At 34.0% G+C, this 18688-nt stretch overlaps 2 protein-coding genes across 2 annotated transcripts; one reads left to right on the forward strand and one right to left on the reverse strand.

Moving 5' to 3' along the window:
• Positions 1-3422: 3422 nt before the first annotated feature.
• LOC123314968 (dnaJ homolog subfamily C member 25 homolog) lies at positions 3423-4844 on the reverse strand. Its single transcript, XM_044900460.1, has 2 exons — positions 4079-4844; positions 3423-3935 (listed from the first exon to the last, which is right to left on the reverse strand). Exons 1-2 carry the CDS (start codon positions 4620-4622, stop codon positions 3478-3480), a joined length of 1002 nt encoding a protein of 333 aa, XP_044756395.1. The 5' UTR covers positions 4623-4844; the 3' UTR covers positions 3423-3477.
• Positions 4845-10666: 5822 nt separating this feature from the next.
• Positions 10667-12771, forward strand: LOC123315129 (RAD50-interacting protein 1-like). The gene is made up of 2 exons (XM_044900701.1): positions 10667-10871; positions 10938-12771. The coding sequence occupies exons 1-2, from the start codon at positions 10709-10711 to the stop codon at positions 12746-12748; spliced, it is 1974 nt and encodes a 657-aa protein (XP_044756636.1). The 5' UTR covers positions 10667-10708; the 3' UTR covers positions 12749-12771.
• Positions 12772-18688: the final 5917 nt, after the last annotated feature.

The raw sequence follows: 18688 nt of genomic DNA on the forward strand, positions 1-18688 counted from the left end.
GGGAAAAAGGTTGAACGCGCACGCTTGTAGAAAAAATATATTTATCTAAACCGTCATAGAGTCCTCTAGACGGAGGCTCCATATTATCCATTCATTACGCCACAGCCTGTATAATTATTATTATTATATCAATGTATTGAAAATAAACAGACATCAATACAAGCCAGTTGTTTTTTTTTGAAGGTGAAGCTCCTATTGCTTCAAACTTCTTTTAATTATTTTGACTACCCAGACTACCATTCACGCAAGATGATTTTTGTTGAAGAATTCAACATTCTTGTAATTATCCGTTCATTTCTTCAAGAGATACCCATTCCCTACCACCTTTGAGTATTCAACTCAATGCTAACACTGCATCAAATGCATTTATTCTTCGGGTTGATTTTTTTGAATTCTAAGAAGATAAACAACAGTAACTCTGCTCAAACTACTGATCACTTGTATTTTCCATGTAAATAAATAGATTTGGTATGTCTTCAATCAGTTTGTATAAACGTCAGTTATGTTCGTTACATATTTTCGACTTAATATTTTCCGAAGTGATTTGGCATTGTGATTAAATACGTAATTACTGAGAGTCTCACGTAGAACGGACTAAGTAGCACTGATTCAAAACTCAAAAATGTTTTGACAAGCGTCTCAACCCAACATTTTCGTACCATACAGAGTGAAAGGTATCCAATTTCCATGGCCAATCCAGTGCTATAATAAAAGTAAATGAAGTATAGAAGCTGAAAGTAAAACGTATATCTTTGTTGATTCATTCGGGAAAAACATCCCAATGGAGTTCCTAATGTCGTGAATATAATGCCCAAAAATTAGATTACTATTTCATACCAGAACAAATTCGGTAAAATTGTCTTTGGAATTAATCTTATATGTCACGAAAAATTTCATTGTCATGTATCATTCATTTTGGGACCTATATGGAATTAAACTCCCCTATCGGACGAAGTATCGTAGACATAAGCATACTTATTCAAAACTGTTAATATTCATGAAGAAAAAAAAAACAGATTTGGAGATCTTGTCTAGACGATTGAGAACAACACTCGCACAACAAGCCATGCTACTATGTATTCTGCGATACTGCGATAGAGCGGCTTTAATTACCTCAACATCCAGAAATAAACAGGAAGAAGATCCTGCGGAAAAAGTAAGAAACAAATGGAAATCCAAAGCACCGCTCGGCAGATTTTTTCGATAGCCTTCAACCTGAGGTAGACATGACAACCTTTAACAGCTCCAACGCCTATCTCAAGCAAGGCTATCTTTTCCCCCAAACGGAAGGAACATTCCTGGCCATCCAAGACCAGGTTGTTCCAACCAGAACTTACCTGACACACGTCCTACAACAACAGGTGGAAACAACAAAGTAACAGTCCAAAACCTCACCTCAAGCTGCACAACAATAGCGGGTATCAAATATCTCACCCAACATAACAACATGGGGAAAGTTGTGCATCAACTAATATGCCTACAAAAAGAATTAATCCCGCATTTTACACCACACCATGTATATGTTACGGCTGAAGACAGGTGTGAACATAAACTTAAGATTAGCCGGCTAAACTTCGGTTCAGCTTCGGGTATTTGCTAATGTTAGTTTCTTCTATCTTTAGCCGGCCAAACTTAAGTGTAACCATATCCCATCGGCTAAAAATTTAGAAGGCTTGAGGGGCGAAACTTTCGGCCATTAAAAGAATGTAAAGAAATAGTAATACGAGTATAATCAAACTATTAATGCAATGCATTTTTTGTATGAATTTCACATATTTTAATAGCAGAAAAGCATTCTGTTAAGCAGTTGAGAAATTGGAGAATGAACATATATTTGTTTCAACTGTGCCTCAATGAATTCTTATTGACGAATCTATAAATCTAAACGCTTGATGACAAAATTCATGACATGCTATTTTGAGTGTGAGGGAAAACTGTAGTGTTAATGATTATTTTTCATCTTGTTATTGTTCATAATTTGAGGGAAATTGAATGAGCAGAAGGAGATAATGAAGACAAGAATGATGCCGTGAACTTCTTCATCAAAATACCAAAGGTTAAATTCTAGAAAAATATAAGTAGAAGTACCCAATCTTGTTTGTAGTTAACCGGACTATTTGGCTCAAAGATAGAGTTAACTCTATAATCTTTGATTTGGCTGATAAGCTTTGCTTTACGATGAATACACTTGTATCCACCGGGATGAATCATCAAGGTTGGCGACAGGCCATATTTTGAAACCCGTATGTTCAATGACTCATAAAGAAATTTTTAACAAAATCAGCTAGAGAAAGTGTTTTCAACTATGTTCATGTTCATAGTTTTTTTTTGTTCTTTTTTGCGAAAGAATTGGTTGGAAAGAAATTGCAATGTTAGAAACTATAGTTCTCATTTCGTAATTTTTCCATAAACCCAATTATTGAATGGTAGGGAAAATATACACATTTATCTCCTAAAGTTTAGGAGATAAATGCTCTTCAAACCGAGCCTAATTTGTGAAAAACCATAATATGACCTTGCAAAAAAATGAGATATTAGACATAAAATTTTTTTCCGTAAAAAAGTATGCCTAAACAGATGAAAATAACTCGTTAAATGTTGAATTGAAAACCCATGGGCGTTATGTAATGCAACCCTAATACATTCAATGCTCTTTTGCATATTTCAATTCTAAAAATTTAAACAAAAAAGTGGCCGTGTGCGTTTGTCCTCTTCCATCCGACCATTCATGAGACATCTCCTCTCTGCGTGTCCATCGAATAAATTTTTAGCCGTTCCGTTTTGGGTAATGTGCACTTTGCCGGCTAAAGATGAAATGCCCTGACGCAGATGAATATTTTATCCAACTTTAGCCGATCCTCGAATATAAACCTAAGTTTAGCCGGCTAATCTTAAGTTTATGCTCACACCTATCTTTAGCCGTAACATATACACACCGCAAACATTAAACGAAAATGAGCAACTCGAAGTATACTGGGACTTAACCATAATAACCGACAGAAGGGTCAAACAATAGACCCGACATGGTAATATTTGATATGGCCAATAAAACAGCAATTATCATAGACTTTGCTGTGCCACAGGACCAGAATTTAATGAAAACATACATCGAAATTATGACAAAATATGATGCGCTGGCACAACAAATCTGGGAATGTGGAAGTTGAAAAATGCGAGAATAATGCCGCTGATAATGTCAATGGTCTTGTCCACAGAACAATCACCCAACATCTACTTGAATTGAAGCTGACGCAAAACAATTAAATGAATGTAGAAGGCGGTTATACTGAGAACAGTGAATATAATAAGATAACCTTATATTCTCACTAGCAGCAGCACGAGACTACCCTTGTCGCTGAGTCCAGGTAATATATACATTATGATTTCTATGGTAGATAGTATCACATATACAAGATAAAAAATGTGGTAATGAGAATGTATAATGAATCTTACGAATTAAAGTACATAATAACATCTTCAAGAATCATCAAAAGTCATTCTGCCTACACCATGGTTTTTAAGATATCTTCTATATTGTTTATACCGATTATTTTCAGCTAACAATTTTTTCGCATTCTCTTCTTCCTCCTTAAACCACGTTTCAAAATTTTCCTGAATCCAAAGTTCTTTAGCCAAATATTCCTGGATTTTATGATCCTCTTGACTATCAAATTGATGTTGGCCCATTTTTAAATTTTTTCTGATTATATAGAGCTTTTCCTCCTCTGAAAATGGTTTTCTAAGGATATTATGTCTCCAAATCCACGAAGCATACCAAAATATGTATATGAAAATAGTGTATGGGCTTATAATCAATTGTATCCATAACAAATCTTTAATTGTGGGTTTAGCATAGGCTCCCTTGATGTCCATTTTATCTTCTATCACTTTTCTAACCACTTTTTCTATATCTGCTTTCGATACTTTACTTTTGCCTGGAAATTGACAATTTATAGAAAAACTGTTTTGTTTTATTGGAATGGTTACAGCTACTTAATTTCCTCATAACAAAGCAATTTATTATTCAAATCATTATTAAACCGACAGATAAATCTTTAAAACGTATTTGGTAACAAACCTCTTATTTTTTTATCATCATTCAATAACCCTTCTTGTTTGGCGATATCCATGGCTCTATTTCTATACTTAGGAATCGTCATAAAATACTTGATGGCTTCATCATACTTTTGCCATCCACTATAATACTGAATGGCAGATATTATACTTATTGTAACAATTATCACAATTCTGACGTCTACTTTAGGCGCCATACGCCTTCTGTAGTACCTATAATAATGGGCATAGTATTGATCTGGATTATCCAGCATGTAATCATAATCACTCCTGGATTCATCATCTTTCAAAATTTCATAAGCTGTTGCAATTATTTTGAATTGTTCTGCAGCTTTCTCTTTAGCTTCTTGTCCTCGATGTAAGTCTGGATGGTACTGCTTAGCCAATTTACGATAGCTTCTAGCTATCTCTTGTTTAGTGGCTTCTCTTGAAACTTCCAAGACATCATAGCAATTGTCTCGTCCACAATAAATGCCATCTAATAGTGTACAATGATTAATTTGTATGGTAGATAACACTACTAACGTTGACAACAGATTCATATTCATTTTGCGATTACTTTCCGATTGTCACAATCTCCAGTTTGAGTGGAAAGTCATAAAAATTCCATTATTCTAAATTATTTGCTATTCAGAATAGATATACAGAGAAAGTTTTGTTTTATGCTCCAATAATTTTTCCTATAGATCAATTGTTCACAAAAAGAACAATAATTCAAACGTATGTTTGCGCATAGACAACCACTACTCTGTAATCTGTGTAGACAACTCACTCATAGAGTTTTCTACTAAACTAGTGCAGTGCGAGTGCATATTTTGATGTCACTAGAATCATTCCAAAGGATATGAAGCTAGTTCTTTCAATGGAATTCACTGTAACAGAATATTCCATTAGTGAAACTAGTGCTCATTGAGTGCATATTATAAAAATAGAGCATATATTTAAAGATATCCTAATTCATATTTGAGGTTCTGTGATCCAGTGCAGCACTAGTTTTACCAATAGAAAACACGAGGAGCTAAATGCTCATACCCGTACCGACGTTGCCACGTCTGTCGTCTACTTTTTAAGCCACAGAACATTTGAAAACTGTCAACTGTTCTCTGACAGCCTGTCAACTCATTTCATGTCTTATTTATTTTTATTTTGTTATCAGAGACCGTTTATTATTTACATTTTTCATTTATATTCTTTGTGAAATTGTGGTAATAGTTATATCAGAAAATCTGTATTGAATAGATGACCAATGCAACACGAATAACAGGGTTGCAATCACTTACAACATGATTAACAACATTAACAACAAGAAGTTTTGAGCGGAACGTTAAATTAAACTGATATATCTACAACATAAGGGTCCTGTAACGTTCCTCGAACAACTGAAGAACATTAGAATCATTACTTGGAAGACTGAACCTGGTCGAAAGACCCTCTCGGTCAAAACAAAGATTTGGACCATTATAGGCCCCTCCAACCTTCTAGCCTCACAAAAATTGTGGAGGCAAGCAAAAGCGTCATTACAAGTAAAACTCCTCACTTGCCGAATATTTTCGTTGTTCCAAGGTATAAAAGAGTGGTATTTAACTTCATCTAGAACTCTAAGAATATTTATTTGGCAATCTGTAATAGATGAATAGATATAAGAAAAGTAAGTTGATATTAAACTTTTGATATGATAACTATCATCATCATATATCAAGATTTCTGAATTAACTATAAATTTTCTTTCAGTGAATACAAAGAGTACCTAATTTATTGAAATTTTGAAAACAAATCAAGAAGTGGCGGATTTTATTCCCAGAAGATAAGCCAGATGTACGAAAGCATTCAGAGCGTAGCAGCCTACAAATACTTTATAATTAGCCTTTTACCTAGGTTACTCTATAAAATATTTGGAACAAAATACTCGAGGAAAGTATTTCACAAAAGGATTAGCACAGATGAATTGATGTATATTTAGAGAAGGAAATAATGACCAACCTGTAATAAAATACTGATATGAGGATTGTGAAACTCTGGATCCATATGGAATGCGTCTGGTAGACCATTGTTCCTGGCCTTTATTTCTACAGCGTTTGTACGGGTAAAAAGAGATGGAATGAATATTTTCTCAAAATGTAAATACGTAATATTATGTAATTTAGTTGTATTAAATATTCTTGAAAAGATGCACTGTTTCATTGAAAAGGTGTATTCAATATAGGTATATATAAAACAGGAACACTATAGTAGTAGTAATAAACTTTATTGAAACAATGTTTCCAAGGGTTAACAACTCAGGTCTTCCTGCCCAGGAACAGTATAAAAATATAATCGATACAAAATAGAACTAGTTAAAAAAACAGCATAAATATAATGAGTATAAATAAAAATATAACTAGTATAAGTCAGCTCTCCTAATAATAGCAGTTTTGTTGTCTCCTCGTCAAGTAATTTAAGTGAAGCTTCTTATGCTGAAATACAGAAATTTCTTCCGGAATAGGAAAAAAACTTAACACTGTTTCCTCGGCCTCCACATCCAACAACACAACGAGAAAATGGCATAATTATTCACTTCCTGCTAAAATACTGTGTGACTTTCCCAAGATATTGAATACTTTCATTATAATTACTGGCATTAATAACGCACATTTAACACTAAAGAATCACTAGGATTAACACCACCAACAAATTAAAAACAAAAATAATGCATTTCAATGTACGTATTTTAACTAAAAGTAAAATAATATTCCAAATTATGTGTTATTTTCATAGACATATAGACATGGACTGTGCCTTTCCTTTTTATCTATGCATGAAATACGTGGTCAAAAAAAGTGACAGAGAGAAACGCACGTCGGGAATGCAGTTGTCTCTTTCTAGAATTTTGATTGGTCTACACTCACCTCTATGTGAACAAAAAAGAGAAAACTGCATTCCCGACGTGCGTTTCTCTCTTTCTATAAAATAGGCATTGAACTCTATGGGAACCCATAGGTTGCGTTCACAAACTTACTCAGAGCAAGCTCTGAGTAAGCTCTGATTACTCGAAGCGTTCACAAACGTACTTTTAGTTCCTCAGAGTATGCTCTCTGAGCATGACCATACTCATACTCTACTCTCGGAGTAAGTTTATGAACACACCCATAGAGTTCAATGAAAATAGGCCAATTTCATGCTGACATTGCTCAGTCCATGTCTCTATGTCTATGGTTATTTTTGCCTACACACCTCACAATTTTATTTTGACATCTATCCGAAGTTGACAATTTCAGAATGAGAGGTAGACGTGGCAACGTCGGTACGGGAATGAGCATTTAGCTCCTCGTAGACCACAGACGTACAGGGAAATCATTAGAGAGATATGGAAGCATCCTTAACGTCATGCGGTAATAACGTCAAGCGCTAATAACGTTTCGACGCATGCGTATTTCCATTTTCAGAATAGCGGGCGGTATTAACGTTACCGCATGCCGTACGGGTGGATAACGTTGAACGTTATCGTAATTTACGTTTTCTTGCCTTGCGCATTACTATAATAATAATAATAATAATAAAGTTTACTCTGTTAATCAACATACAGTTGTTCTCACAGAAATATTAACAAGGTATAAGTTCATTTGCTACATAAATTTCTTATCACAAGTTAGAAATATTGAATAGAGAGATATGGAAGCATCCTTAACGTCATGCGGTAATAACGTCAAGCGCTAATAACGTTACGACGCATGCGTATTTCCATTTTCAGAATAGAGAGTTGAAGTGCAGCCATGAACGTAAACGTTAACGTTATAATTGACATCTACGCATGCTCATTCGTCCGTTTTTAACGTTAACGTTAGCGTCAGCTTTACGGCCTACGTAAACTAGCGGTCTCCCACAATAGAGAGTTGAAGTGCAGCCATGAACGTAAACGTTAACGTTATAATTGACATCTACGCATGCTCATTCGTCAGTTTTTAACGATAACGTTAGCGTCAGCTTTACGGCCTACGTAAACTAGCGGTCTCCCACGTATACCTTAAACATCGACGTACGTTAACCGAACGTTAAACGAGTAGCACCGATGACTTGCGAATGGCCGAATTTTGATTGTTATATGCAATTCTCGATAACCTCAAACTGTCATTGTTTACATTTCCTGTGTATTTTCTCATAATGAACGAAAATTATAGGAAATCAGCAGTGACTTGAAAGTTATCAAAAGGATTAAGTTAAATTACTTTGTTATCAGACTATATTCAGTACATAAGGAAATGGCTGAATCTACACTGCAATTCTCATGTCTCTAACACTCGAGCATATCATTGATAATAAAATACTTCCAAGCTGAAAATTCTCTTTATTAGGCATATAAATCATTAGAACATCAATATTCCAAATGTTATTCCAGCTGTCGACGCTCAATATTAGATAAAAGAGAGTTCACGCGAAACGAAAGCAAAATCAAATTGATAGGTTATGTTTAACGTCTGACGTTTCATGAAGGCAGCACTTCAACTCAAATTTCATCACAACACGTAAACGTTATATCTGACGTTATTTCTCACGTTAACGTTTGCGTTCAGGCTAATGTTCTGTGCGCACTTCAACTCTCTTATACCTTAAACATCGACGTACGTTAACCAAACGTTAAACGAGTAGCACCGATGACTTGCGAATGGCCGAATTTGACTGTTGAATGCAATTCTCGATAACCTCAAACTGTCATTGTTTACATTTCCTGTGTATTTTCTCATAATGAACGAAAATTATAGGAAATCAGCAGTGATTTGAAAGTTATCAAAACGATTAAGTTAAATTACTGTGTTATCAGATTACATTCAGTACATAAGGAAATGGCTGAAACTACACTGCAATTCTCATGTCTCTTAACACATGAATATTTCATTGATAATAAAATACTTTCAAGTTGAAAATTCTCTTTATTATGCATGGCTGTGGTCCGTATATACACTTTGGTTACTTCTGGTTAGTAAGTGGGTGGTCCGTATATATCGAATTCCTGACAATTCGGTTCAATATCAGTCACCAGAGTAACCGCTCTGGTAACTTTCGGTTACCAAATGTGTATATACGGACCATACGCCATATAGGGAGTTGAAGTGCGCACAGAACGTTAGCCTGAACGTAAACGTTAACGTGACAAATAACGTCAAATATAACGTTTACGTGTTGTGATGAAATTTGAGTTGAAGTGCTGCCATCATGAAACGTCAGACGTTAAACATAACCTATCAATTTGGATTTTGGTATTTCTATGATTTTATTTTGCTGGAACTCTCTTTTATCTAATATCTATAATATTGAGCCTCGACAGCTGGAATAATATTTGAAATATTGATGTTCTAATGATTATATGCAAAGATGCAAAGATTCTCTATAATCTTTTTTTGGGTTAGGACAGTGAAAAAACATATCTCTCTATTAGAGAGATATGAAAGCACCCTTAACGTCATGCGGTAATAACGTCAAGCGCTAATAACGTTACGACGCATGCGTATTTCCATTTTCAGAATAGCGGGCGGTATTAACGTTACCGCATGCCGTATATCGGGTGGATAACGTTGAACGTTATCGTAATTTACGTTGTTTTCTTGCCTTGCGCATTACTATTTTTCCGTTTGTTTTGACAGAAGTAGGTTATGTTATGAAAAAGGGGCCTCTTAATCGACATTGAATCGAATTTTTTATAAGAACAGAAGAGACTGAGTTCCTCAAGAATAATCTAATAACCAAAGGTAAAAGTGTATATCTTCAATTAATGGGTCACATGAAAGGAAGAGTCGAATGAAAATAGAAATTTTCATCCTAGTGTTTAATTCTGAGTACCTATTTCAATCCCATATTGTTGATTATGAACTATGTAACTTGTTTTCAATAGGAAATAAAAGGGTTCAATTCGAGATTTTTTTATTAAGACTCATAAAAGTAGAAACATCTAGATTGGATATATGGCTTATAGGTTAATGGCAGCAAAGCAGTACACAAATAATTCTACGTTATCTCTACATATCCTCCAGATGATATTCCAATTTTTTCTTAGTAACTATAGTGGCCACTTAAAGGTTCATCATATTTTAAAATCATGAAAGCATCACTGTGAACAGGTATTTTTCAATACAGTTTAATCCACCCCCACAAACAAAAATTCCTGTAGATATACATCCATATAAAAGCACGTTATTCACAAAAACAGCATAAAATCAACCCAAAATGCATAACCTAATAACCTATCGACAACAAACTTTGACATTTACCGATCATCTGTTGCTTACGCTAATAACGTAAATTCGTATCTTCCATACGACTAAAATCTGAGCCAGATAGCGCAAGACGTTATTCCATTACCGCATGACGTTGTTAACGTACGTTCGGGTTATACGCTTCTTCCATATCTCTCTAATAGAGAGTTGAAGTGCGCACAGAACGTTAGCCTGCACGTAAACGTTAACGTGAGAAATAACGTCAGATATAACGTTTACGTGTTGTGATGAAATTTGAGTTGAAGTGCTGCCATCATGAAACGTCAGACGTTAAACATAACCTATCAATTTGATTTTGCTTTCGTTTCGCGTGAACTCTCTTTTATCCATTGAACTCATTGAACTCTATGAGAGTTCAATGAAATAATATAACAATTCTAGAGCTAGAGATGATGAATAATATAAAAATAAAATCGTTTGAAAATTTACAACTTAATTTCGGAAATGACTTACTGGATTCAAAAAAATGTAAATTAATCTATCATTCTTTAATTCAGAAGAAGCAATCTTTACTATCAAAATTGAATGTCAGAAATATTGACTGCCCTATTGGTAAAACAATATATTCTTCTGAGAAAATGTTTGATAAATGTAATCAATTGTTCCATTATTTTAAAGAAGTCACTGAACTAATTGAGAATGATTTGGATGGAATATATGGAACTAGAAGAAAATACGAGGATCTATTACATAAAGTGAATGTTCTACAAATTACCAAACAGTATATAAGAGTGATACAAAAACTGGAATATTTCAATGTTGAATTAGAAAGAGAATACAAAAGTAAAGACTATGAAAAGTGTGTAACTATATTTGCTAATTTATGTGAAATTAACTGGAACTTGAAATATTTAGATAATTTCTATTTGAATAATATTATTTGTGGCGTCCAAAAGTACTGGCATGACATTCTGAAGAGTAGTTTATCTGAAAGTTTTGAGGAGACTTTGAAATCAATCAAGTGGCCTTTTGTAAATGCAAATTTTAGTCTTCAAACACCCCCTCAAAATGCAATAGATGGACTGAAACTTCTTACTGAGTATCTTCTTCAAATTGAATTATCTAATGATCCTTTCGATTCGATAGCATTATCTATGAGTACATCTTGTTTGAGTGCACCAACATTTCTGATGATACAGCCACTTAGAAAACGTTTTATTTATCATTTTTATGGTCCACGTCAAACTAACCGTTTGGATAAGCCAGAGTGGTATTTTACACAAATTTTAACATGGATAAGAGACCATAAGGAGTTTTTGCATAAATGGATTCAGCCCGTTGTTGATAAATTGGGGTACTGCCATTTAGACATTGAGCTTGAATTTATGGTGGGGTTGGTTCAATTAGCTGTTGAAAAACTACATGCAGACATTGGGAAGGCACAGTATGATGATTTCACATTCTCACACACAGTTGATGAAGCTTTGAGCTTTGATAAAGAGTTAAGAATTTCTTATGATTATCCAGTTATACAAGCAGGAGTATTAGGTGTACTTACTCAAGCACAAGTATTCATTAAGTGGATTTCAATGGAAAGAAAATTTGCCTTGGAAAAAATGGACAATATTCTTTCATCTTCTGAACTAGCATTTGAACCTCTAGACTCTGATATAGATAACTTGAAGGTGACGGTTTGTGCTGATGCATTTATGACACTTTTGAAACGGATAACAGATAGGTATGAAAGCTTGCCACAACCTGGTCATCGACTTCAATTTTTAGAGCTACAATTGGAGTTATTAGATGATTTCAGAGTTCGATTGATTCAAATTGCAAAAGCAGAAGAAGGTAATGTAATAGAATCTAAGGTACCCATGATTGCCAATACTTTATTTTATATGGAAAATGTCTTGTTGGATTGGGGAAACACTCTCCATCATCTGAATTTATACTATTACAAGTCTAAATCAGAAAATATTAGTCCAACTGTGTTATTACCAGATATTGACGATTCTACTTTAGAAAATGAGGCACAAAGTGTTTTCACTGAAACATTATTGCTATATGGGGATATGAGAAGATTTTTAATTTCTACAATGTCTGAATTTGTTATGGAGGAGATTGAAAGCAAAAGCCAAAATTACATCAGAGAAGATTGGTCCAAGATGAAAGTCGATAAAGATTTTAAAAATTTATCACTAACGCCATCTGCCTGTTCAATGTTTGAAGTTATAGCAAAAAGATTGCATCAGTTGCAAAAGTCTTTGGCAGATAAGATTTTCTCTATTATATGGAAATCATTGGCCCAACAATTGGATAATTACTTATTTGAAGAATTGATTTGGAACAAAAAATTGGAGAAAGGAGGCATTCTTCAGTTGAGATATGATATTGAAAGAAACTTATTTCCATTATTTTCCCAATTCACTGATAAACCAGAAGGTCATTTCAAACAATTGCTTGGGTCACTACAAACATGTAACATATGATGAAATATACAAATTTCAGTTAATATTATATCTTTATTATTTATTAGGATAAGTGTAAGTGATGTGAATGCAGCCTGAATTAGGTACTTTCTTGTGAAAACTTTTACAGTATAAATGATCAAATGAAAATATCAAATTTATGTTCCTATATATATATATATATAAATATAAATTCAACGATAAGGGTCTATCGACTCTGGTTTGGGGAGTGAATGAGGTACTCTTTATTCTACGCCAAGCTTTCGGATTATTTTAATGCTTCTTCACTCCCCAAACCAGAGTCGATAGACCCTTATCGTTGAATTAATATTATTATAAGGCTCTAATGACTTCAGTAATTGTATATATATATATATAAAATTCAGGTCTATAATGGTCGCAGTTTTAGAGATTAGTTTGTAAGGGAATCGGCCTAGGTTCACCAATAATACTCTTGTTTTCTTTGCCGAGCTTTCGGATTTATTTTAATCCATCTTCAGGGCTTCTACAAGGATACAAAACATTACAATCAGCACAGTAAAATCTTATCAGAATCACAAACATGACTTGCTGAATGTAGAGATTTGGGTGATTTATCTAAAGTTGTTGTCATTGAAACGATCCATGCATTGCAGGAGAATTATAGATTTCGTTTTGAAGATGCAGAAGTAACAGATAGACAAGCAAAGCAAAGATTATAGAGAATCTATAATCTTTGAAGCAAAGTATAAACTCGCTGTTTAGACAAGTGAGATTCGGTAGTCAAATTCTGCGTGCGGTAACAGCGTCATTCGAGCTTTTTGTTGCCAGATTGTGCAGAGACCTTATATTCGAATCAGATTTTGATGATTATTTTTTTATAGATAGAATTTGTTCATGAGGAATCTAATAAATCTGCGGAAACTTATAATTCAGTAGCTATAATTTTTTGAAATGTTCGTTAAATGCACTCAATTATGACAGCTGAATGTTTGTTCACTGTAATTCTTAATTAATTCGAATGTTTTTTTCAACAAATTGGGGTTTTGAGATAATTTATTGGGAAAATGTGCATAATTGATCAATTTCGGCCAAAAATTCAATTGAATCATTTGGAGGTTAGATTAGGTTGTTAGGTTGGGTTAGGACAGTGAAAAAACATATCTCTCTATTAGAGAGATATGAAAGCACCCTTAACGTCATGCGGTAATAACGTCAAGCGCTAATAACGTTACGACGCATGCGTATTTCCATTTTCAGAATAGCGGGCGGTATTAACGTTACCGCATGCCGTATATCGGGTGGATAACGTTGAACGTTATCGTAATTTACGTTGTTTTCTTGCCTTGCGCATTACTATTTTTCCGTTTGTTTTGACAGAAGTAGGTTATGTTATGAAAAAGGGGCCTCTTAATCGACATTGAATCGAATTTTTTATAAGAGCAGAAGAGACTAAATGAGTTCCTCAAGAATAATCTAATAACCAAAGGTAAAAGTGTATATCTTCAATTAATGGGTCACATGAAAGGAAGAGTCGAATGAAAATAGAAATTTTCATTCTTGTGTTTAATTCTGAGTACCTATTTCAATCCCATATTGTTGATTATGAACTATGTAACTTGTTTTCAATAGGAAATAATAGGGTTCAATTCGAGATTTTTTTATTAAGACTCATAAAAGTAGGAACATCTAGATTGGACATTGGCTTATAGGTTAATGGCAGTAAAGCAGTACACAAATAATTCTACGTTATCTCTACATATCCTCCAGATGATATTCCAATTTTTTCTTAGTAACTATAGTGGCCACTTAAAGGTCCATGACTATTTCAAAATCATGAAAGCATCACTGTGAACAGGTATTTTTCAATACAGTTTAATCCACCTCCACAAACAAAAATTCCTGTAGATATGCATCCATATAAACGCACATTATTCACAAAAACAGCATAAAATCAACCCAAAATGCATAACCTATCAACAACAAACTTTGACATTTACCGATCATCTGTTGCTTACGCTAATAACGTAAATTCGTATTCGCGAATCCAATTACCGTTGAGGGCGCTGCGAAATGAAAACAAACTTTGACGTTTGTCAGTACTCTTTTCGAGATTTGTACGGCCTAACAGAGTTTTTCTAGTAAATCAAGATATTTATCGGAAATATCGGAAGTGAATTGATTGATTTAGTTTCGTAAAGAAAGATCAACATTCTTTGGAAATACCTACTTCATTTGAAAGGAATGAATTGTGGAATAAAATCGAGCGATGATATTGGTGATCCACTGTTCCTATACACAAAATCCTATTATTTCACAGATTCCTTCTTGAATTAAACCTAGCTAATAATGTTGAGGTAGCTTATACTGAGTTTGTGAAGTTTCTATTTAAAGTATTTCAATTCCATGTTATGATATAGAGGTATTCCTCATACTGAAATCTCAAGAGACATAAATATGATTCGGCTCATGGAACAAGTTCTACATATCAGAAAAAGCATTCATTTGGAAGTATGAAAATTATAAATTTGTATTTCTAAATCGTCAATTGAATTTAGCAGAAAACTTTCGCAAAAAAAAATCGTTTAACATAACTCCTGCCAGTTGAAAGCACTGGTATAAATACCTTTTCCAATATTTTTTCGGAATCAATATTTCTATTCAGAAATCCAGACAATAATCCCAATATAACTTCTCCAAATAATAATTATAATTGTTAGACAACGTGAGATACGGGAAAACATAAGAAACAAAACTTGTTTTGACTTTGCAGTACTGACAAAGTAGTTTCGTAATTCCGTCGGCAGAGAGCGTCTAGATTTTTGGATTCGCCAATCTTCCATACGACTAAAATCTGAGCCAGATAGCGCAAGACGTTATTCCATTACCGCATGACGTTATTAACGTACGTTCGCGTTATACGCTTCTTCCATATCTCTCTAATATAATGGATAATACACGTATTGTGATGAAATTTTCGAAAAATCGTTCCTCTCAAATTAAAAGTTTGTTGAGATTGATAGTTGTACAAATAAATTTTGTATCTTGTTCTGCATACAGGAAAAAATCGGCAAAAAAATCGGATAATGGCACAATGTCGAGTTTGAGATAACAGACTTCAAACAGAGTTCAAAAAAATCATGCCGAACTATGAGTTTCCACAGATTGAGTCTAATACCATTCGATTCCATATAAAGAATTCTATCTTTAAAAAATAATCATTAAAACCTGAGGTGCGGCATAAATCGAAGTTCTACTCTTTCTTCAATTATCTGAATAATCGTACGATATGGCAACGTACCGGCGAGTTACGGACCACCCCGAAGCCCACTTGTTTAAACAGCGGGTTTACCATAAAAAAATTATTCTAGAAATGATACACATTAACAAAGAAAAAAATAACGTAGTAAACAAAAAATCAGATACGCAGGGTCTGAGTTCCATGTATACATCAGAGATATAGAATTCTATATCTCTGGTATACATAGACCATATTAGTGAGGTTAGGCGGGAAATTTGAATCGCGATTCGAGATCCATCCGTGGATCTGGTCCCTGAATTCCCTATGCATTTCTTATGGGACTAAAAATGCCGCGTACTTCTCGCCTGTTTTTGGATATTTTAGCGAATTTCTTAAGATTTATTTCTGTTGAAATGTGTTCTATGATCCTTTCTTAACAAGTTGAAAACAAAATTTCGTAATAAAATGGTATAGTTTTTTAATCAATTTAAAATTGGTCAGCAAGATCCATGGAAGTTTGTCGTAGCTTCATTTCGTTTCTAACCTCTGAAGCTGACATCATTCCATTGAACTCTATGGGAACTCTATGGGTTCCCATAGAGTTCAATGCATCATTCTAACGAGCAAGCGTAGCATGCATAGAACTAACTTCCAACTTGTTAGGTTAGTATAAATATGTTAACGCTTCTTATCTCTCTATTAGAGAGATATGGAAGAAGCGTATAACGCGAACGCTATGCGGTAATGGAATAACGTCTTGCGCTATCTGGCTCAGATAATTTTTAGTCGTATGGAAGATACGAATTTACGTTATTAGCGTAAGCAACACAGATGATCGGTAAATGTCAAAGTTTGTTGTCGATAGGTTATGCATTTTGGGTTGATTTTATGCTGTTTTTGTGAATAATGTGCGTTTATATGGATGCATATCCACAGGAATTTTTGTTTGTGGAGGTGGATTAAACTGTATTGAAAAATACCTGTTCACAGTGATGCTTTCATGATTTTAAAATAGACATGGACATTTAAGTGGCCACTATAGTTACTAAGAAAAAATTGGAATATCATCTGGAGGATATGTAGAGATAACGTAGAATTATTTGTGTACTGCTTTACTGCCATTAACCTATAAGCCAATGTCCAATCTAGATGTTTCTACTTTTGTGAGTCTCGAATTGAACCTTTATTATTTCCTATTGAAAACAAGTTACATAGTTCATAATCAACAATATGGGATTGAAATAGGTACTCGGAATTAAACACTAGGATGAAAATTTCTATTTTCATTCGACTCTTCCTTTCATGTGACCCATTAATTGAAGATATACACTTTTACCTTTGGTTATTAGATTATTCTTGAGGATCTCATTTAGTCTCTTCTGCTCTTATAAAAAATTCGATTCAATGTCGATTAAGAGGCCCCTTTTTCATAACATAACCTACTTCTGTCAAAACAAACGGAAAAATAGTAGAAGTTCAGATATTTGAATCTTTATCCAACTTAATTTGAATTAAAGTTCCTAGTAGTGATTCAGTTAAGGAAATTTTCCGAAATAAGTGCCGATACGGTCGAATAAATCGATTTTCGGTTCTCGATTTCGTGTCGCCGCCGGCCGATAATATATTTGTCATCTGCAGATAGTGAACATCTGGCTGCAGCTAAATAAAATCTTCGTGTTCCTTGAGAAAGAAACGATGGCGAGAAACAAAAATATTATGAAGTGTAATGGATGTAAACAAACATTGAGGAAGTCAGTGGCGCGGATCCAATGCTCTGGTAACTGCAAAGTGTGGTACCATGGAACTGCTACTTGCTGTTCATTGAATGACTAGGATCTAAAAGCGGTGATAGACAAGAAATTACCGTGGCTTTGTGATAACTGTGAGGAACTCGAAGATGGAGGTGATGGGACTTCCTCTGAGCTTGGAGATTCTACAGATAGTGGGGAAGATGAGTTACCTCCAAAAACAACAAAAAAATCTAGCAAAAACTCGTTAACTGACAATTGTGATACTAAGTTAGATCAAATTCTTCACCAGAACGCTTTGATTTTGAAGAAACTAAACAAAATGGAAAAAGAAAATGCTGAATTAAAAACCGAACTAAAACTGCTTAAGAAAGAAAAAAATGATATGAAAAAAGAGATCAGTCTACTGAAAATGGAAAATGAACACAACAAACAAGAGGCAATAAAATCAAATATAGTCATCACAGGAATACCACTAACTTCGAGAACTGAAAAAAAGGATTTAGATATGGTAGTTCTCAATGTTGCCAAGAAATTGGAACTTGATGTGTCGAAGGATGAATTCAGTTGTTCTGTGATAGGCAGAGAACAAACAAAACAAATCAAGGTGAAGTTTATCGACATTGAAAAGAAGAAGAAGTTGATGCAGGCAAAGAAGGGTATATCATTGAACACTAAGGACCTTGGATTCCAGGAAAGTAAAATGGTCTTTATTAATGAAGATATGACAACGTTGAATCAGCTTCTATTCAAGAGAGCTCGTGAAATGAAGAAGCAGAATTCAATAAAATTTGCATGGTTCAAGGATGGACATGTCTTTGTACGGGAAACTGATACAAGTAAATCTATTAAAATTCTCAATGAACAGGATTTTGAAAAAATAAATACACAAAAAAACTAAACAATTTTTTGAACATCTTGTATCTCAATATAAGATCTATAAGGAAGAGTCAAAAATTTGAAAATTTGAAATGTTATATTGGAAATTACAAT

Source organism: Coccinella septempunctata, chromosome 6 (assembly GCF_907165205.1).
Source record: "Coccinella septempunctata chromosome 6, icCocSept1.1, whole genome shotgun sequence".
Classification (NCBI taxonomy): Eukaryota; Metazoa; Arthropoda; class Insecta; order Coleoptera; family Coccinellidae; genus Coccinella; species Coccinella septempunctata.

What these genes read in the sequence shown, in the direction of transcription:
- LOC123314968 (XM_044900460.1), bottom strand. Translation starts at nt 4,622, where the DNA reads ATGAATATGAATCTGTTGTCAACGTTAGTAGTGTTATCTACCATACAA. An exon ending in TGATGATAAAAAAATAAGAG is followed by an intron (nt 3,936 to 4,078) that starts GTTTGTTACCAA and finishes GTCAATTTCCAG; the next exon opens with GCAAAAGTAAAGTATCGAAA.
- LOC123315129 (XM_044900701.1), top strand. Translation starts at nt 10,709, where the DNA reads ATGATGAATAATATAAAAATAAAATCGTTTGAAAATTTACAACTTAAT. An exon ending in AAATATTGACTGCCCTATTG is followed by an intron (nt 10,872 to 10,937) that starts GTAAAACAATAT and finishes ATTATTTTAAAG; the next exon opens with AAGTCACTGAACTAATTGAG.